The sequence below is a fragment of the Coregonus lavaretus genome, assembly GCF_964263955.1.
Source record: "Coregonus lavaretus genome assembly, chromosome: 5".
Lineage (NCBI taxonomy): Eukaryota > Metazoa > Chordata > Actinopteri > Salmoniformes > Salmonidae > Coregonus > Coregonus lavaretus.
Window position 1 is genome coordinate 24475368 of NC_139992.1, and position 24893 is coordinate 24500260.

At 44.8% G+C, this 24893-nt stretch overlaps 2 protein-coding genes across 2 annotated transcripts; one reads left to right on the forward strand and one right to left on the reverse strand.

Annotated features, from left to right (window-relative positions):
• Positions 1–4083: 4083 nt before the first annotated feature.
• Positions 4084–14172, forward strand: LOC311129597 (centrosomal P4.1-associated protein-like; the record flags this gene model as incomplete). The annotated part of the gene is made up of 17 exons (XM_084161938.1): positions 4084–4509; positions 4652–4778; positions 6460–6675; positions 6759–6933; positions 7067–7172; positions 7350–8048; positions 9802–10666; positions 10787–10919; positions 11617–11782; positions 11857–12141; positions 12281–12353; positions 12461–12606; positions 12811–12897; positions 13060–13200; positions 13336–13420; positions 13540–13660; positions 13837–14172. 17 exons carry the CDS (start codon positions 4084–4086, stop codon positions 14027–14029), a joined length of 4044 nt encoding a protein of 1347 aa, XP_084018064.1. The 3' UTR covers positions 14030–14172.
• Positions 14173–15100: 928 nt separating this feature from the next.
• LOC311129598 (uncharacterized protein) lies at positions 15101–24340 on the reverse strand. Its single transcript, XM_084161939.1, has 14 exons — positions 24231–24340; positions 21390–21492; positions 21040–21137; positions 18964–19080; positions 18637–18711; positions 18251–18551; positions 17432–17531; positions 17244–17332; positions 16778–17117; positions 16624–16703; positions 16063–16113; positions 15803–15910; positions 15618–15705; positions 15101–15442 (listed from the first exon to the last, which is right to left on the reverse strand). The coding sequence occupies exons 9-13, from the start codon at positions 16866–16868 to the stop codon at positions 15670–15672; spliced, it is 366 nt and encodes a 121-aa protein (XP_084018065.1). The 5' UTR covers positions 16869–17117; positions 17244–17332; positions 17432–17531; positions 18251–18551; positions 18637–18711; positions 18964–19080; positions 21040–21137; positions 21390–21492; positions 24231–24340; the 3' UTR covers positions 15101–15442; positions 15618–15669.
• Between the last annotated feature and the right edge of the window lie 553 nt (positions 24341–24893).

Genomic DNA, 24893 nt, shown 5'->3' on the forward strand with positions numbered 1-24893 from the left:
GGTGTCTATAGAATGGTGGGCCATTGTTGCACATTTATCCCTAACAACACCGCACCGGATGGGACGGTCACCAGAGCTCTTGCAGAATTAACTGCTCTAAGTGAAGAATGGGCTGAGAACTCAGGAGTTAGTACATCTTGGATAGGGTGGTTTGATGAAATGTTTGGTAAATGGAAAAACCATAGCAGCCACCATCTTGGGGCAGCCAGTGTTTATATGGGTATTCTTGTATTATGTGGTTGTTGTCTTGTTCCCTGTGTCCGAGGGTTGGTGAGTAAGGCATTGGAGAATGCAGTGTCTAAACCAATGGTGAGATATGGAGGGAATCCGGACTCTGACCAGTGGAATGTGAAAAAACAATCCTCCAGGCTTGGTGGATGACGAGGACTTTGACCCTGAAAGACCGCAATTGGATGAAACGTTTATTAGTTCTGACATATGAAGATCAGATTGATCATGCTTGTAAATACATTTATCCTAAGGGTGAAAAAATGTAGTCAAAGGGTGGATTGATAGAGGATTTATGATTATGACTAAAATTGTTCACCCCAATACTGATGATGACTGTGTGAACTGTGTTAGGGTTATCATTATAAACCCACTAACAGAGGGGGTGAGTTAGAAACTGCTGAGACAAACATTCCAGGATGAAGGGGACTGAGAAACTGGTTAAAGGCCGCCTAAAGGTGGGCGGAGCAAAGTTCCTTTGTGTGAAGCATATATAAAGGCTGGTTATGTGTTTTGGCGGGAGAGCTCTCCATGATTAAACATACAGATCATTCTTGCTGGTTGTGGACCTTGAATTATTCATGATTAAAACCAGAGCCTTACAACCGCTGGTAATGATTCAAGCTTAGGTTTAATTTGAGATTCAAATTCTTGTGACAGTAGTGTCTCTCGATATCCTTCTTCTAGTGACGCACCAAAGGGGCAGGGCAGATGATCAGAGTGCCCTGAGATACCACCAGGCTAGAGTCTGCAACACAATACCGAATTCAACAAAAATGTAACTACCGTAAAACTTTAATTAAATGCTGTCTCAAATAGCCGCCTGACCCTTTTAATTAATAGCCGGGCAACGGCACACAATTCAGCAAATAAACGGCTGTTTCAAATAAACGCCGGGTCTAAATGAATTGTTTACAATTTTGTTGCCATGAATGACCATTAATTGTTTACGAGTTTTAATGTTTGATAAAAAAATAAAAATAAAATAATAATCAGTAATGACTCCAAAAAATTATGCCAATCATTAATTTTTTTATCGGCAATTTAAAAATGCTAGCCTTTGGTAACTGCTAGCCAACTGGAAAGCACAAAAACAGCAACTTTGGGAGTACAGACCCCCAGAAAGTGCTTGATCGCCCTCTAGTGGTGAAAATAAGAACTGCCATAAAAGCACAGTCAAAGAGAATAAGAATTATTCTGTCAAGGAAAAGTAGTTTTTTTCCTAAATACTAAGACAAAAGAAACATGACAGTGTGTAAATGATAACACAGTGCAGGAAATTAAGAAATTGATTAAAATGCTGGAAGTGAATGCTGGAATTAAACAATTAACTATGCAAATGAGCGAAACCTGTGTGCATTAAGGAAATCGACGCCTGGCTCAAATAAAAGCCTGTCTCTAATAAGCGCATGTGTTCAGTGATTAGAATAAACACCTGGGCTATTAATTGAAGTTTTACAGTAATTAGTTTGTGGTTGATTTGTGTTGAATTACATACTGGCATACAGCATCTTTCTCTTCCCCCGCCTCCTCCTTTTTCTTCTTTTCTGGGCCAGAATAAGAGCAATCATAGTAAGGGTCTTCCCCAGGCCCATGTCATCTGCTGAGGAGAGAAATGTTGATAGTGTTTTTTGAACTCCTTATAAAACCCCTGGGGCTACTGCAATCTAAGCAACTACACAGAGAGGCTGGTTGACCTTACCCAGGATTCCTCCACAGGGTTTCTGGGTCTCTCTCCACAGCAGCCAGGCCAGGGCTTGTCTCTGATGGGCCAATAGAGGCACCTGACCAACCACAACATCGCATTAGATTAGGGTACCATACCCATAGACAGCAGTGTGTACAATATGAGGTTTAGAAAGGTTGAGGCATTGAGTAGTGTACAAGGAGGTATTGTCTTGATGCCTTTGGGGTCCATAGTCTCAGCATCAGGGTTGGGGCAGGACTCCAGGGAGCTGCGGAGGTGGTCGATGGCCTCAGAGGTGGCTTTCTTCACCATTAGCAGATGGTTCTCTGTCATCCTGCCTCCATAGAACGCCTGGGTTTGGGGATTCACTGGACAGATAGGGACAGGCAGAAGATTAACTGACGAAGAATGGAGATCTGACTATATCTGACTACTGAAGGGATTCATGAGACACTTCCCAAATGAGAAATTGTGTCTTCCAGGGACCCAAGTTTATAAAATAGTTAAACTGTTAGCTCAATGAGAAATGCAAAATATGACTGGAAAGGGGAGAGACATATGCTAGAACAGGGTTCTTCAATTCCGGTCCTGGAGGGCCGAAACACTTCTGTTTTTTATTTCTACCTGGTAGTTAATTGCACTCACCTTGTGTCCCAGGTCTGAATGAGCCCCTGATTAGAAGGAGAGGATGAAAAACAGAGGTGTTTCGGCCCTCCAGGACCGGATTTGAAGAACCCTGTGCTAGAATATCAAGTTTGTGTGTAGCCCTGTTCCATACCTCCATACATCTGAGGCCTGGTACTGGAGGAGGGCAGGAGGACGGTGCCCCCTGGGCGGCTGAATGGGTTGTAATGGCTGGGAGCGGGCATCAGCTTGGCATCACCCTCACCACCCTGGGGCTCTGAAACAGACCTTTCAAACACAAAATATTCAGTTGAGTGTGTGCTTGAAGTTCTCTCTTTACAATGACATTACAGTAGAAAATGTTGCGGTTAGCCAAATAGTCCAGTATTTAGCAAGGGTCTTACCTGGCTCAGTGGAAGTGGTGAGACACAGAGACTCCAGTGCATCCTTCAGAAATGCATTTGAACTTCTTGAAATGTTGTATTGACCAATGGGAATTGTTCGAAAACTACTTCCTGGTCATGGATTGGAATGAAGAAGTGGATATTATTGCCAAGCAGGCTCTTAAACATCCTAATGTTGACATAAAATTGTCAAGCAGTAAAGCAGAAGCCAAGGGATTAATAAGAACAGTGATTAAAAATAAGTGGCAAGAGAGCGATTGTTATTAGATTTGAGGAGTAATGGGGTTGAAGAGCCAGGATGAAGTGAACTGCTGGGGAAATCTTCAGGGGATGTAGTATTTCATTATGTATTTCGTTTCCTTAGGGAGACGAGATTATTGGGTAGGATTTAGACCTTCACTGTCGCTGGTCCACACTCCAGTCCAGTTGGTGGCGGTAATGCACCTTAAAGTTGGTTGCCAACCGCGATATAAAACCCATAGAAGAAGAAGCCCTATTTTTCTCTCTCGCGGGCTTTGTTTTGGGATAGCGGTATATTTCGAAACTCTCATTTGTTGTCTTCAAACACTGAAAATACCTTGAATACGTAAACTCGTTGTCTGTAAACAAGGTACGTTATGTATGTTAGCTATGTATCTATAATTATAATATGAAAGCACAACTTTTGTCTTACTTGCCTGCCATGGTAAAACTTTGTTGCAAGCTTGCGGCTAGCTAACGTTAGCTAGCCAAACCAAGGCGTTGTCAATGCAGTGCCAGGTAACGTTAACCTGCTAACGAAGCTGCTGTAAGTAGTTTAACACTATAAACCATATGTCATTGTACTAACTAGTTACAGGTACTTTACTATTCAGGGATGTACCACTTCTTGCGACTAACGTTACTGTGTAAATTGTCTTGATGTGGAAATGCACTGTTAGCAAACTACAGTACAGGTATTAAGCTGTTGCTAACAACTGTCCTTTTAAACTGTAATTTTCTGTAGGTAAAGCCTAACCACAATGTGACATGTAGTATAATTAGCTAAATTAGGTAACCAGCCACTTGATCTTGCATGCTGAATGGAGCACACCTTCTTACTCTTGACCTGTCTCTAAAATCTGCTCTAATCTCGGATTAGCCCTGTCTGGAGAGCAAGTCATGTCATCTCCAGCTGGGTTGCAGGCTCAGCAGTCCCAAACAAACTTCCTTGCCCGATGGATGCCGAGCAGCTCCCGTGCCGGGGTTATCTTGAACGCCTCCCAGGACCTGGCTGAGTCTCTTCGACACAGCTCTGTCTGGAGGTCCCGGGACGTGAATGACTCCTTTGCCTCTCAGTTTGTTCCCCTCCCGGTCTCCAGTAGTAGCAGTTGCCTCAGTGTCAGTTCCCTCGTCCATTATGCTGAGCCCGGGACAGAATTGAGCAAACAACAGAATCAGCGACCGGGGGATAGGACTTTGTCTGACAGACAATTTGCTGGACTGCATACAGTGTCTCAAGGGTTGACATTACCTGGAGAGATGGACAGTATGGAGAAGTTTGTAGAGCAGTCTCAGGACCTACCCCTAATGCTCAAACTTGAACAGGTAAGAAAACAGTATTGAATGGGTTCATAAAATATTTGAGATTCATGATGACTGTTTGGAATGGCTTGTCACTTCCAGATAGGTAGGCCTACGTCTAGTGTTGTAGCGGTGCTTATGGGTACTGTATGTGCTGTGTGTACAGCTGAGGCAGTGGCAGCAGCACATGCAGGAGCAGCTGAAAGCCCACCAGCTGGAGGAACTCGTCCATCTCCAGGAGGAGCAACAAAGGTTACTGGGCATGGTGCATGTGGCTCAGCAGAATGGGGCAGGTACTGAAATCACACTCAGTGTTATTGCCGTATTATTGCTGTGTTATTACTCAGCAGGCTGGATGGAGCAGGTACAGTGAGGGGAAAAAAGTATTTGATCCCCTGCTGATTTTGTACGTTTGCCCACTGACAAAGAAATGATCAGTCTATAATTTTAATGTTAGGTTTATTTGAATAGTGAGAGACAGAATAACAACAAAAAAATCCAGAAAGACGCATGTCAAAAATGTTTAATGGATTTGCATTTTAATGAGGGAAATAAGTATTTGACCCCTCCGCAAAACATGACTTAGTACTTGGTGGCAAAACCCTTGTTGGCAATCACAGAGGTCAGACGTTTCTTGTAGTTGGCCACCAGGTTTGCACACATCTCAGGAGGGATTTTGTCCCACTCCTCATTGCAGATCTTCTCCAAGTCATTAAGGTTTCGAGCCTGACGTTTGGCAACTCGAACCTTCAGCTCCCTCCACAGATTTTCTATGGGATTAAGGTCTGGAGACTGGCTAGGCCCAGTGTTTTGGGTCATTGTCATGCTGGAATACCCATCCAGGACCCATTTTCAATGCCCTGGCTGAAGGAAGGAGGTTCTCACCCAAGATTTGACGGTACATGGCGCCGTCCATCGTCCCTTTGATGCAGTGAAGTTGTCCTGTCCCCTTAGCAGAAAAACACCCCCAAAGCATTATGTTTCCACCTCCATGTTTGACGGTGGGGAAGGTGTTCTTGGGGTCATAGGCAGCATTCCTCCTCCTCCAAACACGGCGAGTTGAGTTGATGCCAAAGAGCTCGATTTTGGTCTCATCTGACCACAACACTTTCACCCAGTTTTCCTCTGAATCATTCAGATGTTCATTGGCAAACTTCAGATGGGCCTGTATATGTGCTTTCTTGAGCAGGGGGACCTTGCGGGCGCTGCAGGATTTCAGTCCTTCACGGCGTAGTGTGTTACCAATTGTTTTCTTGGTGACTATGGTCCCAGCTGCCTTGAGATCATTGACAAGATCCTCCTGTGTAGTTCTGGGCTGATTCCTCACAGTTCTCATGATTATTGCAACTCCACGAGGTGAGATCTTGCATGGAGCCCCAGGCCGAGGGAGATTGACAGTTCTTTTGTGTTTCTTCCATTTGCGAATAATCGCACCAACTGTTGTCACCTTCTCACCAAGCTGCTTGGCGATGGTCTTGTAGCCAATTCCAGCCTTGTGTAGGTCTAGAATCTTGTCCCTGACATCCTTGGAGAGCTCTTTGGTCTTGGCCATGGTGGAGAGTTTGGAATCTGATTGATTTCTTCTTTGGACAGGTGTCTTTTATACAGGTAACAAGCTGAGATTAGGAGCACTCCCTTTAAGAGTGTGCTCCTAATCTCAGCTCGTTACCTGTATAAAAGACACCTGGGATCCAGAAATCTTTCTGATTGAGAGGGGGTCAAATACTTATTTCCCTCATTAAAATGCAAATCAATTTATATCATTTTTGACATGCGTTTATCTGGGTTTTGTTGTTGTTATTCTGTCCCTCACGGTTCAAATAAACCTACCATTAAAATTATAGACTGATCATTTATTTGTCAGTGGGCAAACGTACAAAATCAGCAGGGGATCAAATACTTTTTTCCCCTCACTGTAGCTACAGTTATTGAATTTGACACCTCTGATTTAGACAAGACTGTGATTTCTCACAGATTACATAGAGACCTCCAGGTTGACGGGAGCAGACTGGGGAGAGAACACTCTACTGGGGGGCTCCCCCCTCTCTCACAGACCCCCAGCAGCCAAGAGCTTCCCTATAGGCCCCCCACAAGGGCCTGCGTCTTCCCAGCTCTGTAGACAGGGGCCTACATTCCGGCAGCCGCCAAGGGGCCAGGAGCAGGAAGTGGAGGAACAGGACCAAAAACTGGGTAGGAAAAGTGCTCCGGTGCCTAAAAGCATTTAAAAGTGCTTTTACATGAGGATGGACTTAACCTCTGTTGTACTCAAACAGGGACAGAAGCATGGAGCAATCCACACAAACATCATCAGCTGAGTGGAGATGCTGATCATAGGGGTGGTGATGAGGAGGATGAGGAAGTCACGTTATCTCCCCATTCTGATCCCTCTATGACTGCAGACCGCAAAGCATACAGAGGAGATGACTGTGAACTAGACTCACAGGACAGGTAAATGTTTAACTTCATATTTGAGATGGAAATGTCTAACATGATTTATTTCACTATTCTTAGTCAACTGACAGCACAGAATACAAAGAAATGATTTGGCTGTGTGCTCCCGTGTCTCTATGGTCGTCTCTAGGCCCATTAAACCAGGGATAAGGGGGCAGAAGCAGACGTTTGAGGCGCTCCTGGAGGAACAGCTGAGGCTGGAGGAGCAGAGACTGAAGACCACCCAGCAGCAGCAGGTCAGAGACAAACCCTATTGTCACTACACTAAATATGGGCTGTGGATAAACTAAAATGGTAGCTCACCCAAATGACAAGTTTTGAGGTTGATTTAGGTATGGTGGTCTTTGGAGCTACAGGACCATTCCATTTGTTTTGCATGGAACATTGCTAATGCTAAGCTGTCTCTCCAACAGAGCCCTGAGGCAGCTGAGGGAGCCAGTCCGAGAGCTAATACCAAGAGAGCCTTCCTGAGGCGAGGGGAGGGCCTCTCCAGATTCACCAACCGAAGCAAAGCCCCTCTGCCCAACAGAGGGAGACCCCAAAAAGATCCCAAACCCCAGGCCAAGGTCAGCACCCGTTGGACCTCAGAGCCCACCCAGAAGGTCAGTCAGCGCCCACCCGTACAGCGCAAGACTGCTGTGCTCAACAAGGAGAACAGACCAAGAGACCCGTGCTCACCACTCCTGGACAGTGTCAGACCAGAGGGCAAGGCAGCCAAGCCGGCCGCAGTGAGACCCAGAGTCCTGGGCAGTCACCAGAGACAGAACGTGGAGATGACTAACTGTCTAAGGCCAAGGGAGGTGATTAGTAACAAGGTGGGTGGGACTTCTCAGCCTGTGAGTAGAACTCCTGCAGCTGTAACTAAACAGTTTGGGCTTGAAGAGAGGACTGGAGCCCTGCAGAGGAATGGAAGTGGTCCATTGAGACCGGATAGAGCAGCAGAGGGAAATTCGGGTGTTCCGGAGTATTCCTTTGAGCTGTCGTTCCAGGAGAAGCTGCAGCACTGGGACTGTGACCGTCAGAAGGAGAGTGTGGAGCTGGGGGAGTTTGAGCTGCTGGAGCAGGCAGCCGAGGAACTCTCCTTCTCCTCTAACTCATCCTTCGTCATGAAGGTTTGTAATGTATTTTTATAATGAATGGCTTAACATTTTATGTATGTTTCACATACACTCGGTGGCCAATTTATTAGGTACCGGGTGGACACCCCCTTGTCTCCAGAACAGGCTGAATTCTTCGTGGCATGGAAACGTTGCTCAATTGGTATCAAGGGACCTAACGTGTGCCAGGAAAACATTCCCCAGACCATTATACCACCAGCCTGTACCGTGGACACCAGGCAGGATGGGGCCATAGACTCATGCTGCTTACGCCAAATCCTGACTCGGCGATTGTTTTTCCACTCCTCAATTCTTGTTTTTCTTCTTGTTTTTAGCTGATAGGAGTGGAACCTGGTGTGGTCATCTGCTGCAATAGCCCATCCGTGTCAAGGACAGACGAGTTGTGTGTTCTGAGATGCCGTTCTGCACACTGTTATACGGCGCCGTTATTTGCCTGTTTGTGGCCCGCCTGTTAGGTTGCACGATTCTTGCCATTCTCCTTCGACCTCTCATCAACGAGCTGTTTTCGCCCACAGGACTGCCGTTGACTGGATGTTTTGTTTGTCGCACCATTCTCTGTAAACCCTAGACACTGTGGTGCGTGAAAAACACAAGAGGCCGGCTGTTTCTGAGATACTGGAACTAGCATGCCTGGCACCGACGATCATACCACAACGCTCAAAGTCGCTTAAGTCACTTGTTTTGCCCATTCTAGTTCAATCGAACAGTAACTGAATGTCTGTCAGCCTGTTTTATATTCACTGACTCACTGTCTGTAGGAGCGAACAATTTCCGTGAACAGGGTAGTGTACCTAATAAACTGGCCCAGTGTTTCGTGGAGCGGAGTTGAAGGGGGGAGGGGGTCCCTCCTATAATTTTTATGTAGAAGGACTGAGAAGCTCAGTTCTGGTGACTGTTTTTAAAAGGACATTCTACTCCAAAATGAATGAAAATAAAAGTATGCTGACTGACACCATCTAAAATATATTTTTCACCTCCAGAATGAGCCCAATAACACATTTGTAAAATTATTTGAACATATTGGGCCATGTATATAGCCTATGCATGGTCCATGTTATCAGGTATTCTATTAGCATGAAACATTATTACCTGTAGCCCAACAGATGCAGCAGTGCAAATAAATAGGCTGAAGCATGGGTTGCCTATCTGCATTTACCCTATTGGGCTGATCATTAGTCAGATCCCAAATGTGATCTTTTAACTAGTTGTTATCCTATTGATGAATTTGATGTCCCAAAAAACATGCATAAACACAGTGAATATAATGTAGGCCTACCTGTTAAGGTAACTTGCCACCCGGTGTAATACGCCCCCTGCCTGTACTTCTCACAGAAACTTAATGTCACCATTCCCCCCCCAACATTTTCCCTTGTTGCCACTACTCAACTAAAAATATTACGTCTCACCGGTGTTACTATAGGCCCACTCTCCCCTATGCACTCACTGCTAGTTGCAGAGCGGTAACATGCTTAACCATGCCACTGCTAAAAACTCTGGGTTAAAAATTTTGTTTATTATGGTGTTGTCTGATTTTTCTATAAATTACTTGTTTTGTTTGCAGAGAAAGTAAATGTGGACTGTTCTAGCATCTTCAAAGTGCACCTCAGCAGAAATATTTTTCATATTTTTTTGCCTGGTGTCAACAATTTTACCGTGGCGCAGCGCCACAGCAAAATGAGTGCAGCGCAAACACTGAACTAGCCACTGAGCCTATCTACACTGTTGCTTAATAAATGTAAACCTACAGGTGCTGCAGCTGGACCAGCAACACCCCCTTCAGGGCAGCAGGGGGCGCCACCCGCGACGCCTCTCCTCCACGCCCATCAAATCCCCCTCGCCGCCTAAAGGGGTTCACAGCGGGGGCACCAGTAGAAGTGGCCAAGGCACAGGGACCAGCTCATCTGAATCACCAGGAGTATCTGCTGTGAGGGCAAAGGAGGTTGTGATGAGGGAAAACAGCAAAGCCACTGAGGATGATGAGGAGGAGGAGGAAGATAAAGTGAGCGACGTCAAACAACATGAGGAAATCGCTGACGTCTTGTTCCGCAGTAGCTCTGAATTCGGGGATCGGGAGGAAGTAGCCCGACCATCATACCAGACTACCTTTTCCAGCAACCTCTGGGAAAACCCGCTCCCTGCATCCAACCCTCCATACGACAAGAGGTCATATCAGGACAGAGAGGGTGGCTCAGGCCAGGCAGAGGAGGGCAGGGAGAGTGACATTGACGACTCCACCCTATTGGAGGACAGAGAAGAGGGGGACCACGAGGGTCTGTTGGTGTTTGATGATGACGACACCTGGAACGACCTGGAGGAGGCTGGCAGCATCGTTGAGGATGACAGCAGAACAAGAGGCGCTGCTACAGGAAACCGACACACTCCCACAGCAACAGTGAATGACATTTCACCCCCAGAGAGGACACTGAAGAGAAAGGTGGCTGTGGCCAAAGGGACGGAGCTGGAGAGGGTGTCTGTTATCACAGCAGCCAACCAGGAGCCAGATCCTCCTCCCGCTTCCCAGCTCATGGCCAGGCTGTTCCCCTCGCTAAAGCCCAAAACCCAGGCCTCTCCCCCACCTCAACCAGAGCCTAGGAAGACTGAGGACGGATCAGGTGAGACACAGTGCATACACTCTTAACTCATTGGAGTACGTCAACAGCAGGGCTCTGACTTTTTTTCCCTTCCAAAGTTGGTAGCACCAGCATAAAACTCTTTGTTTCGTGTGTGGTCAGGCCAGCAGCAGCAGTCCAGGCAGCTGAGGGAGAGGCTGCTGGAGCTGGAGCTGGAGATTGAACGTTTCAGGACAGAGAATGCTGCCTTGGCCAGACTCAGACAGGAGAACGAGAAGAACCAGGAGAAACTCGGGTAACAAACATTTAGTCTGAACTGGAATGGGCAGGGTTTCCCTCAATAGACGGATTGCCTGACAACGTCACAAAAACAATGCGCGCGCACCGCAGAGGCAGAACGCTATGTGGTTTTATGATTATGGAACAATGACAAGAAGCTGCCATGTGGGGAATCGTAGGTGGCTCATTTCGCCTCGTTGCATCTTATTGATACAATGTCTTGTTTTGAGGTGCTTTGACTCATAATAATAAAATAATAATAATATGCCATTTAGCAGACGCTTTTATCCAAAGCGACTTACAGTCATGCGTGCATACATTTTTGTGTATGGGTGGTCCCGGGGATCGAACCCACTACCTTGGCGTTACAAGCGCCGTGCTCTACCAGCTGAGCTACAGAGGACCACGTCGTGCTAAAAATCGCTAGCTAGCTAACCTACAACTGTAATGTTGAGAGACAAATGATCAGTGTGCAAATGTATTTACGTTTTCAATAAACATTTGGAGTGGTGTTTTGTGCTCGTGCACATAATTACATTACCCAACCTCCCCCAGTAAAACGAATCCCATCCAAATAGGGCTTTAGCCAACCTTGTCTCTTTTGCCCCAAGGCGTTTTGTTGCTAAACAACCCACCCGTCTATGGTTTTCTACAATATTAAATTGATTAATCTTGGGTATAAAAGTGTCTGACATAGATTGTCTCTATTCCAGGAAGGAGAGGGCAGAGTTTGAGCAGCGGAAGGCTGAGGAGCTGGCCAGGTTTGAGGAGTTCAAGAGGGAGGAGACCAAGAAGCTGCAGAAGGAACGCAAGGTGTTTGAGAAGCACGCCTCCGCCGCCAGAGCCATACCAGACAAGAGGGAGCGCGACGAGATCCAGGTGAGAGACACTTTTCCCCCTTTATTTTGAAGAGGTCTTATAACCCCCATTGACCCTGCCACCGTCGCCCTCAGGCCATGAAGAAGCAGCTGAGTTCCCTGCAGGAGGAATTGAAGCGGAGAGAGAGCCGCTGGTCCACCACACACAGCCGTCTCCGGCAGCAGATAGACTCCCTGAGCTCAGACAACAGTGACCTGAGAGACGAGGTCCGCACCCTGGAGAAACTACGCCTCAGCACCTGGGGGAAGATTGGGACAGACAGCGAAAGAGAGAAAGACAGGAGAGAGGAGAGAGAGAGGGAGGGACCCAGGCCGTTGGACAGTTACATTGCTCTTGAAGCCAGGTGCCTCAAATTGGCAGTGAGTTTAGATTCATTACTACCACCACCATCTTGTGATTTTCCCGTTTTAGTCTCTGTGTTCTGATGGTCGTTAAATTCTCTGTCCTGTGCTGGACTCCGGATGACAACCCTAACGCAGTGTGTATTTGTTTGTTCAGAGTCCTCCTGACACGGTGAGGAGCAGCATTTCCTCAAAAGGCAGCCCATCAGGACACAGCCCCTCCACTCAAGGTACAAGGAAGGTAGCTGCAATATGGACTGATCATGATATTTACAATGGACTATTTAGTATTCAGTTATAGGTGGAGGTATTGTTCTACATTGTCTGTCTTTAACAGGAGGTATCAGGGGCATCCTGAAGAGGTCAGGCCCTACACTAGCACCCAGCCCCGCTCACAGTTACAGTTCAGAGGATAGACCAGCATCTTTGACCAGCAGCCACCACCCAGCACAGAGCCACGACCACTCACACAACCTGTCCCCTGTGAGTTAGGATGATACACCCTTCATCTGACATAAATCATTGGCGTTTTTGATTATTTAATGAAAGCACTGCCACAGCATAGCTCAACACTGCTATGCACCTATAGAATTACATATTAGTAATTTAATAGGATCTGTGTATATACCACCTTTGTTGTGGAGTGCTGCTGTGGTGTTTGAATGCACGGTCTGGCTTTACCCACAGAGGGCTCGAGGTCTGCAGACTGAGACAACCGAGGTCAAAGACCAACAAGAGCCAGGTCAGGATGTCATCACCCACACTGATGGAAAGGTGAGAAGAAGGATTGGGAGGAAATTGTGAAAATACTTTTGAATTCAGTTTGTCACGCAAAGCAGGTATTGTCTTGCTAATAGATTATATTATTGGATTTATGTAGTGCTTTTTCAGAAGCTCAGTGCTTTCCATTGACTTGGGTATGTGTTCTTGTCTTAGATGGAGAGGGTTCTGGCCTGTGGAGGGAGACTCATCATCTTTCCCAATGGGACCAGGAAGGAGGTGTCAGCGGACGGACAGACAGCCAAAGTCACCTTCTTCAACGGGGACATCAAGCAGGTCATGGCTGACCAGAGAGTGGTAAGTCATTGACAGTGACCCTTCCCTGGCCTTAGCGCAACACCTTTTCATATTCAGTGGTGTAAATTGTATATTAGACTTGCATGAATCCCAGATCTATGTGTAAGTATCTCAACTAATATGGTCCTCTTACAGATCTACTACTATGCTGATGCTCAGACCACTCACACCACCTATCCTGACGGCATCGAGGTTCTGCAGTTCCCCAACAACCAGACTGGTGAGACTTTGATTGCATTTATTCGATAGTAACGTTGTTTTATTATTAAACTTAAATGATCCCCTCTTCCACCACTGTTCTGACCCAAAACGTGTATAAGTCCTAATTTCCTTCTGCAGAGAAGCATTTCCCGGATGGCCGTAAGGAGATCACATTCCCTGACCAGACAGTCAAAAACCTGTATCCAGATGGGAGGGAAGAGAGTGTGCTCACTGACGGGACCATCATCCAAGTTAACTTGTATGTCCATGGAGCTCAAACCCCTGTGTATCTATCTAAATGTCACCTACACTAACTCTAGCATGCATCTGATCATTTAAAAGGTCTTGATGAGGAGTTCCCAATCTTTGCCCCTTTCGTGAAGTTAGTGGTTTTGTTTGGGTATCTTTCACCACTGTCCTTATGTTCTCCTCCAGGGATGGCAGTAAGGCGATCCAGTTCAACACAGGCCAGAAGGAGGTCCACACAGCCGACTATAAGAGGAGGGAGTACCCAGATGGCACTTTGAAGACGGTCTATACAGATGGCAGACAGGAGACCCGCTACCCCACCGGACGCCTCAGAGTTAAAGACAAGCATGGCAACATTGTCATAGACAACAGGCCCTAGGATTGTTTATGCAATATGAGGTATTGTCATGGGAACTAAGGCTGAAGCACCTTTGAACATTTCTGTTGGTGAGAGTTGTTTGACAAATAGGTTTTTAGTGTGTTTGAGTTGAATGTAGTGTGTGACTATTTTATTTGTAAAAATGTCAAATTCATATTTATTTTCTTAGTTGATTGTACATTCTTTTGTAAAATAAATGTTTATCAAATCACTTGGTGTGCACATTCAGGTATTGTTTAAAATTAAACTTCAGACAGTATTTCAGATGTAAAATATTTAGAAAATAAAGTGCTTAGCCCATGAGGCTTCTTTACACATTCTGCAAAAAAAAAACTGAACTTAAAATAAAATGTTGAATCACAAAGTACTTAAATCTTTCAGGCAGCATAATCTCAATGCACAACAAACATTAAACTGAAGAACGTGTCCACATCTCTGGAGGGGTCAAAGCAGAGAGAAGTACTAGATATCATATGCAGATTACAGAAAGACTTGACATTGCTAGCTTGACCAAACTGAGCAGTGTTAACATATGTTAAACTTTCTTTGAAAAGCACTCCTGAGTGAGATTCAAACCCACCTTTTGACATTTGCTGTAGTGTCAAAGTCAGCCAGTCCTTTCTAATTAGAGGCAGGCAGACCAGAGCTCCATCCCCATCATACAGGAACACAGCCAGCTCCAGTTCAGTGGCCTAAGACAACACCATTATCATTAACTACACATGCTTCATTAATCACCATTATGATGATTGGCTGAGATGGCTAACCGGACAATGACCTAATTGGTATGTGAACGGTATATGGTGAATAACCACAATACATAGAGATTTCTGCTGCCATCGCCCTGGTTGTGCAGAGACCAATGTTGCCAGTGACAGTGCATGCAAATAATCCACTACCATAACTACACAGTGTCATTGTGTATCCAGCTTGTTATGACTGACACTGATATGACGGTGGTAACTAAGGCAGATGTTGCTCACGGTAACGGATGCAGTGCAGCAGGGCCGATCATCTCCAGGGCAGCTTTCATGCTCCACACTGGCCGGCAGGACAGGCGCTCCTTCTCCAGTTTGGGGGGGGGGGGGGGTCTGAAGCCCGCCACTCGCACCTTGATGGCCTTACAAGGGAACTGATGGGCCGGGTTTTACTTTTGCGTATTTGTTTCGTAATGGTTGAGTTTGTGAAAACGGACTAAAGATTAATTGGAAGGGGAAAAAAGCCACCCTATTCCTTCCCATAACTCAAACTTTTGCATATCGATGGGATTGACTTATGCTCCAATCTTCAGTTATGATTGGGCCCACAGTGAGGTATGTGTGGGCAGGGTGTCGTCAGACCCAAAGACCACGTGTCTGACCAGGACCTTGACAAGGTTCAGACCAGCGAAGCCCAACTTCCCATCACTGTACTCTGGAGAGATGGAGACACAGGATCAACAAGTCAGCACATTACCACTACAACTAGCAGTGTTCTCTTGTTATAAGTCCCTGTCACAAGACCCTATGAAAATGTTGTCGTAAAAGCATTAAGGGTTAGGTGTGAAGTTTAATCCATGGATAGTGCTGTTGCTAGTGTTTTGGTTTACCAATGGTGAAGTCCGAGAACATGGCCAAACGGTCCATCCTGTCAAGGACTCTTCAGAGCTTCCTCCAGACTCTCCCCACTACTGCCCTCTAGAGGGTACAGGAACACCAACACACACAGTAGAGAAGAATGTCACACAAAGGCACAAAAAATAATTTCAGATTTAAGGTAGGCTAGGGATAGTACCTCGTTAGGGGTTCGGAGGTGTTTGATCTGGACCCGGAAGAGTTCTCCTTTCTCAGGCAGGTCAGGGTAGGAGAACACCCTCAGTACTGGCTTTGGGTCATCCAACCCCTGGACACAGGACAAGACAGCACAGCAGTGGGAATGACTGACTATCTCACACTCAATAAATAAATGTAATTGGCAGTATATATGGCAGTGTGCATACAGGCAATTTTAAACTATATCTTACATGCAGATGGCACTGTGAATAACAAACGTACCTCTTTGTCAATCTCCCAGTCCTCTAGATCTAGGTGAGATGACACCAGCTCCTTAGAAGAATCACAGATGGATTTAGACAATAGTGTTGGTTCAATGACTATTAGAAGAAAAAGAGGAAGGATTAAAACCAGGGTAATGTTAAAACAACATACCCAACCCTCACTCCTGCAACAACCTGGTCTACAGAGCCATGTTGGTGGTGAACCATGATCCTGCTGAGCATCATCCCATCCAGAGAGTCCCAGGAATGCAAACTAGTAACCTTTCGGCGGAATTCGCTCTTTTAAATCCAAAATAGGTAACCTACGTGACTTGTGTAGATCAGATGAGCAACAGTTTTTTTTTTTTTTTTTTTGGGGGGGGGGGGGGGGGGGGGGGGGGGGGGGGGGGCTTGTCTAATATGCGAGTTTGGGTCATTACTGGCTGTAAGCGAACAAGTGATGCGCGCGTGGAGCAATACTGTCTGTATCCAAGGCTCGAGCCTGGCTCAGCCAGTCGTTCACATAACAACAGAATGCAGCACGCGAGTGGAGAGAAGAGACAACCAACTTGCTACTTACAGCATCAGAGTGGAAAGGCAGTTTGCCAGTTAGAGCAGCAGCGCGTCCCCTGAACGACAACGAAGATGTAGGTGAGAAGCCTGGAGACGGAGGTGAGAATGTGATGAAGCGTACTTCATGAGCTGTAACCGGCTTGGGAGGGGTAGAGACTAACTGGTCAGAGGAGGGGGTCTGGTTTTCTGGGTCAGGTGTCCCGTTTGATGGCCCTTGGAGTCAGAGTTGGAGAACTCCTCTAGTTTAAGCATGGGGGACGCTCCATAGCACAGGACACGGGGACAGAGAGAGGGCAGATAAGTAGAGCCAGTAGATAGACATGGGTCCTAGGAAACATCTTCTACTCAACTGTAAACACAAACATACATCCACACAGAGTTCTGTTACTCACCGTGGCCTCCTCTCTTTCAGGGCGAAGTCCTCACTAACCAGGAAGTCTGCGATGCCGACGTCTTTCCCAGCCCGGTTGGAGACCGGCACCAGACGCTGCTCTGTGTTCTCTTAGAGAGGAGAGGAAAAGGTTAGTACAGAGAGACTCGTGTTAAATCATGGATGGTGAAATATGCGACAACACTCAACAGTGAGGTGACAGACTGTCAACAGTGTGGTGTGTGATGTGGCGTCACCTTGATGGTCATGATGGCCATGGCTCCTGTCGGGTATTAGGAGATTAATTCACGTTGTGGCTGTCCAGGTGGAGCGACTGCTCGCAGGTCTGAGAGGGCGAGACAGTGCAAGAGAGAAATTGTTGTGTATGTTGTCATGTGAAATATAGATCAACAGCATCCAGACTAGACATACGTCTCTCCTCTACCTTTGCCCTGACTGACAGGTGGGAGGTCCTCCTGGATCTTCTTACTGTTCCTTTGGGCTCTCAGTGGCCTGCTGCAGCTCAGACAGGTGTGCTGGGATAACTACAACCAGGAACCAAGAAAAACCATTATTATTCTCTGGGTAATGGGATGCGGTTTACCTCAGCAGACTGCCATGCTCTCTACACCAGGGGTAGGCAACTAAATTCGGCCGCGGGCCGATATTTGTCCAAGCGGATGGTCGGGGGGCCAGAACATAATTATAATAATTTGTACATTGCAAATAGACCACAAGTAAACTCAAAAACAGATTGTATTTGAAAATGAATAATTTCATACCTTGATTACATTGAGACAACCACGTCTCTTTTTATTTGTAGGACTACTTGGGAACAGCTTTCCTGAATTAAAATCATTTTTACCTGAATTTCTGGTGATTTTACAGCCTGTTTTTACCCAAAAATAAAATCCTAACAGTATATATATATATATATTTCTGGTCCTCTGTAGCTCAGCTGGTAGAGCACGGCGCTTGTAACGCTAAGGTAGTGGGTTCGATCCCCGGGACCACCCATACACAAAAAAAAAAATGTATGCACGCATGACTGTAAGTCGCTTTGGATAAAAGCGTCTGCTAAATGGCATATTATTATTATTATTATTATTATTATTATTATTATTATTATTATTATATATATATATATATATATATATATATATATTCTATTTTAAAACTACAATCTTTTTGGGGGCCAAAAAAAAAAAAAAAAACACTTGTTGCCGACCCCTGCTCCAAATGTTGCTGTGACATTGTCACTAACCTTTTTTGGATGAGGCTGTGGTGAGTTGATGGCTGGATTTTAAATTCCCTTTGTCTCCTCCTCCTTGTTCAATCTCCTCCATGATGACGTTGGGTCTGGAGTCTGAGATGGGTCTGGATCTGGGGAAGGGGCGAGGGCCAGAGCTGGGAGAGGGGCCCCGGGTAGGCGTAGTCATCCTCAAGCTTACCTGCTCCTGGAGAGGGGAACAGGCTCCCTGGTGCTGGATGGGGGAGGTCTCATCATTCCTGTTGGGCACTGCCTGCTGTTGGGGCCTCTCGCTCTCCTATGTGGACCGGCTCCTCTGTCAGACAGAGGAAGGTAGTAAATAAACCATGTAAAAAATAAATAAAAATAATAATATATCTGTTGTCAATTACAGGACTTACATCTTGGCATTCCCAATGTTGATCTTCAGACACACCTTCAGACTCCTAACCAGCTCATCTTGCTGAACTATACAGCTAACACACACAAACACGCACCTTAGGTCAGATGTGAGTTCAAACTACAGTAGCAGAGTTCAGGTCAGTCCACATAGCTATGGGCGTTCAAATTGTAATTCAGGTCAACTTTATTGACTTACCTCAGCCCAGAGACAGACCCTTCAGGTCAAACGACTGGACATACAGTCAGCAACTGTTCAACATAAACACACATAGTCTTCCTTGAAGTGCCACGACAACCAGGAGGTGCAGTTTAGAGCGTGTGCGTACCTGTTCCAGGTCGCAGTAGCTCTTCAGGGAGGGGTGCTGTCCGACCTGCTTGGCCTTCTGCATGGCCGTGTCCAGGGCCCTCATCCTCGCCTCCACTCCGCCACCAGCGCCCCCTTCCTGACAATGCAGGAATTACACTTCACACATCAGGAAAAATAATAGCCATAGTAAGGAATGGGAACATCCACTCACTATTTGATCAGCCCTGATTAAAGCCATTATGGTCAAGCCCAATACACATTAAAGGGATACTTCGGTATTTTGGCAATGAGGCCCTTCATCTACTTCCCCAGATTCAGATGAATTAGTGGATACCATTTTTATGTCTCTGTCCAGTGTGAAGGAAGTTAAAGGTAGTTTTGCGAGCCAATGCTAACTAGCGTTAGCGCAATGACTAAGTCTATGGGGGATCTGCTAGCATGCACTGTGCCCAGTTTCGTGAGGTATGTGGCCTGTTCCTAATCTTGTTCCTGACCTGTACTGCACCTTCAGCATTCAAATGCTAAAATGGCTTGTGTGATATTAAGCTTTATTAGTTGAGTGACAACCTATGTAATTTGCTAGGTTATTGTTATCTATGCAATGTTGAATATTGTGTTATTTTATTTAATTTTATTTTATTTCACCTTTATTTAACCAGGTAAGCCAGTTGAGAACAAGTTCTCATTTACAACTGCGACCTGGCCAAGATAAAGCAAAGCAGTGCGATAAAAACAACACAGAGTTACATATGGGGTAAAACAAAACAAAGTAAAAAATACAACAGAAAATATATATATAGTGTGTGCAAATGTAGCAAGTTATGGAGGTAAGGCAATAAATAGGCTATAGTGCAAAATAATTACAATTAGTATTAACACTGGAATGATAGATGTGCAAGAGATGATGTGCAAATAGAGAATACTGGAATAAAAGTAAGCTACAGGAGACAACTCATCTGGCTATACCTGCTGAACAGGGCTTACAATATATTTTATGTTTATTGTTCAGGTTCACCATCAGCAATAGTTTGTCATTTTTAGATATACAGGGTTGATCATTTCTTAACGAGCAATCACTTTTGCCAGGCGCACTGCATGGCTGAAGCAAGAGGAGAGGATCTCTCCATAAAAACATCAAAACCATTTGATTTTGTGATGGGGTGAAATCCAAAGTTGAGCTATATATATATATATATATATATATATATATATATATATATATATATCTCATAACTAATTTATAAACAATAAATATTGATACATTACTAGCTCAAACACTTCACTGCAAAAATGACAAGTTAATTAGTGGGTGATGGTGATTTCAGAACCAAAGTGGGGAGACAAAAACAAAAAGACAACCTTCCCAAGTTCTCTCACGTCACCCCGCTCCTCCGCACACTACACTGGCTTCCAGTTGAAGCTCGCATCTGCTACAAGACCATGGTGCTTGCCTACGGAGCTGTGAGGGGAACGGCACCTCCGTACCTTCAGGCTCTGATCAGTCCCTACACCCAAACGAGGGCATTGCGTTCATCCACCTCTGGCCTGCTGGCTCCCCTACCTCTGCTGAAGCACAGTTCCCGCTCAGCCCAGTCAAAACTGTTCGCTGCTCTGGCACCCCAATGGTGGAACAAGCTCCCTCACGACGCCAGGACAGCGGAGTCACTCTCCACCTTCCGGAGACATTTGAAACCCCACCTCTTTAAGGAACACCTGGGATAGGATAAAGTAATCCTTCTAACCCCCCCCCTTACCCCACCAACAAAAAAAATAACATTGTAAAGTGGTTATCCCACTGGCTATAAGGTGAATGCACCAATTTGTAAGTCGCTCTGGATAAGAGCGTCTGCTAAATGACGTAAATGTAAATGTAATGTAAATGAGTCATAGAAATTACGATCTTGCGTTCTGGGTTTTCTGGCAGTCTTTGTGGTTTTTATATGTGGGGAGCATAAATTATACAATTGTAAACTAACAAATCATTTAAAGTTAGAACCCATGTATATTAGTTAATATACACCACCTATATAAATATCTGTTAGGGTCCATTATCTGCTACCTGGACTTTGAGTGTGTGAAATAAATTGTTGTATACCTTTTCATTTTGTTCATTTTGGCAGTGTAGATGAGGCAGATGATCATGCTGTCCACCTGCATTCCCTCCACCCCTCCTTATGGAAGAGTGGACTCAACCTGCAGGACACCACTTCATATATTACAACTACACTACTCATTCACACTGCAGCCAAGTAGCCTGCCGGTAAGTAGTATAAATTGGCATTGACATAGGTTACTGTAAATGTGAAAATACAGGGCCCATAGACATACAAAGAAGTGTATACATTCACCATTGCATTTCCAGCCTCTCCCCTTTTGAAATACTATGTATGTGAACATCAATTTAATGTAGTGTTGTATGGCAGACATCAGGTGCCAGTACTGTACCTTGCATTCAGGTTCCAGAATTACATTGTTGAACTCCAGCGAGCGCAGACAGGTAGTGTGCAGAAGATGTGGGAACACAGGTCATTGACAACGATTTCGTCCTCTAAAAAGAAATATGAAATTTAAAAAACATACAGTTGAAGTCGGAAGTTTACATACACTTATGTTGGAATCATTAAAACTTGTTTTTCCAACAATTGTTTACAGACAGATTATTTCACTTATAATTCACTGTATCACAATTCCAGTGGGTCAGAAGTTTACATACACTAAGTTGACTGTGCCTTTAAACAGCTTGGAAAATTCCAGAAAATGATGTCATGGCTTTAGAAGCTTCTGATAGGCTAATTGACATCATTTGAGTCAATTGGAGGTGTACCTGTGGATGTATTTCAAGACCTACCTTCAAACTCAGTGCCTCTTTGCTTGACATCATGGGAAAATCTAAAGAAAATCAGCCAAGACCTCAGAAAAAAAATTGTAGACCTCCACAAGTCTGGTTCATCCTTGGGAGCAATTTCCAAACGCCTGAAGGTACCACGTTCATCTGTACAAACAATAGTACGCAAGTATAAACACCATGGGACCACGCATCCGTCATACCGCTCAGGAAGGAGACGCGTTCTGTCTCCTAGAGATGAACGTACTTTGGTGCGAAAAGTGCAAATCAATCCCAGAACAACATCAAAGGACATTGTGAAGATGCTGGAGGAAACAGGTACAAAAATATCTATATCCACAGTAAAACGAGTCCTATATCGACATAACCTGAAAGGCCGCTCAGCAAGGAAGAAGCCACTGCTCCAAAACCGCTATAAAAAAGCCAGACTACGGTTTGCAAATGCACATGGGGACAAAGATCATACTTTTTGGAGAAATGTCCTCTGGTCTGATGAAACAAAAATAGAACTGTTTGGCCAAAATGACCATTGTTATGTTTGGAGGAAAAAAGGGGGTACTTGCAAACCGAAGAATACCATTCCAACCGTGAAGCACAGGGGTGGCAGCATCAGGCTGTGGGGGTGCTTTGCTGCAGGAGGGACTGGTGCACTTCACAAAATAGATGGCATCATGAGGAAGGAAAATTATGTGGATATATTGAAGCAACATCTCAAGACATCAGTCAGGAAGTTAAAGCTTGGTCGCAAATGGGTCTTCCAAATGGACAATGACCCCAAGCATACTTCCAAAGTTGTGGCAAAATGGCTAAAGGACAGCAAAGTCAATGTATCGGAGTGGCCATTACAAAGCCCTGACCTCAATCCTATAGAACATTTGTGGGCAGAACTAAAAAAGCATGTGCGAGCAAGGAGGCCTACAAACCTGACTCAGTTACACCAGCTCTGTCAGGAGGAATGGGCCAAAATTCACCCAACTTATTGTGGGAAGCTGGTGGAAGGCTACCCGAAACGTTTGACCCAAGTTAAACAATTTAAAGGCAATGCTACCAAATACTAATTGAGTGTATGTAAACTTCTGACCCACTGGGAATGTGATGAAAGAAATAAAGCTGAAATAAATCACTCTCTACTATTATTCTGACATTTCACATTCTTAAAATAAAGTGGTGATCCTAACTGACCTAAGACAGGGAATTTCTACTAGGATTAAATGTCAGGAATTGTGAAAAACTGAGTTTAAATTGTATTTGGCTAAGGTGTATGTAAACTTCCGACTTCAACTGTATCTTATGACACTTTGTGCAGTTTGTTGAGGTTGGGGGAAGGAGGTGCTTTATCTAGCAACCCCATTTTGTCCTGTGCCATAATGGTCCAGTACAAATGTCTTGGCAGGCCATAGAGCCCCACAGTGGAGGTGTCATAATACCTAGCGGTCAAACAGGGAAATGGTTCCAATCATTTTCCCCAAAATATAATTTTTGAAACACTTCAAATAAGGGCTGTGTTTCATGTAGGCTTACCCTGGCATGACATTTTGATAACCATGTAACTCTCTCTCAGACAAGGTGACTTTTATCAATATATTCAGCTCTATTTACGCTCAGATTTGAAAATGCCAATTAGCATCAAAGTAGACATCATGCAAGACTACAAATCCCTGCAAGCTCCAGCACATCATATCTAGCTGACACCTTTGCTAACTGGTACTGTGTCAATTTAAAACTTGCACAATACAGTGCACATAATTGTCAATTTAAAGAAATTGCCAATTTATTCATTACTAAATTTAGCTAACATTAGATAGTTAATCCATAGATTCTTACCTTTGCCTCGATTCGCAGTCTAGTCCAGATGATCATGGCATTTTAAGTTCTTTATGATAGCCACATTAGCAGCTAATTTGCATTTCATTTTGGGGGGGGTTAAATACGGGCGAATATATTGATAAGTCACCTGGTCTTAGAGAGACGTACACGGTTATCAAAACGTCACGTTTACACAAAACACAGCCCTTATTTTAAGTGTTTCTAAAATCCCCTTCGGGAAAAATAAATGGTGGAAAAACGATTGGAACCATTTCCTTGTTTGACCGCTAGGTTTATGGCTATTTTGACTCATACTGTGAAACCCTACTGTAACGTTAGCGCGTGCAAGTTTGGCATGCAGACGTGACGTGTCTGGACCAAACTCCGATAACCTTAGTTCAAATCAACAAGATGTAAACGTTCTCAAACTTGTCATTTTGTGCATTACACTGTACATAGTGTGCCTGTTTACTTCAGAAAATGGACCGTAGCTAGCTAACTTCACTAGCTAGGTATATTGGGTAGATGGCTAGCTACCTCATTAAAACGTGAACCGAAATTACAACAGGTGTGCAATGACAGGTAGCTACAACTCTAAACAACATGACTGGGAAAGGAGAATTATAACAATTTACCTGGTAGAGTGTAAGCTATACGCATATTTTACAATTCAGGCTTGAGGCGATCTGTTCGACATTTTTTAATTGACGACTCCTGTGCACTCCACAAATTATCAATCGAAAGAATTCTGGTAAACTCCTTTTCCGCTCCAAATATGTCACGTGCTTATACATGCACGCACGAGCAGATGGCGCGAGAGGATGGAAAAGGCTGCAGAACAAAATAATCCCCACTTGGTGGCGCCATAGCATAGCAATCCTTGACCTGCCGCCTGAACCCTGCACTTTGATGCAGTCTGTGAATCCTGTGATCCACACAGGTAGGCTACAGAACACCCTCACCATGCACAGGTAAGTGCATGATGATGACAACTCCCTGCATTTTAAATATGTTTGTAGGCTAGTCTACAGATAAGACACTGTTTTGAACTCAGATCATGCATAGTTTTTTTTTTCAACCTTTACTGTATGAAAAATGTATGCACTCACTAACTGTAAGTCGCTCTGGATAAGAGCGTCTGCTAAATGACTTAAATGTAAAATGTACTGAAACTAATGTAACAGGTGGGACCTATGGGGCGATAATAAAAGGGTTAAATGAATTACCGCTATCCCTTTAAAACGCAACTGCAATCAGCCATTTTGAGAAGACCGCTATGGTGCCTACAGCATGTGTCC

Bases quoted from the DNA above. Each gene is read 5' to 3' on its own strand.
- LOC311129598 (XM_084161939.1), bottom strand. From the start codon at position 16,868: ATGCTTAAACTAGAGGAGTTCTCCAACTCTGACTCCAAGGGCCATCAA. The intron at 15,911-16,062 runs GTACGTTTGTTA...TCCTGTGTCCAG, and splicing joins ACTGGGAGATTGACAAAGAG to GGGTTGGATGACCCAAAGCC. The intron at 15,706-15,802 runs GTACTATCCCTA...TGTACCCTCTAG, and splicing joins ACCTCCGAACCCCTAACGAG to AGGGCAGTAGTGGGGAGAGT.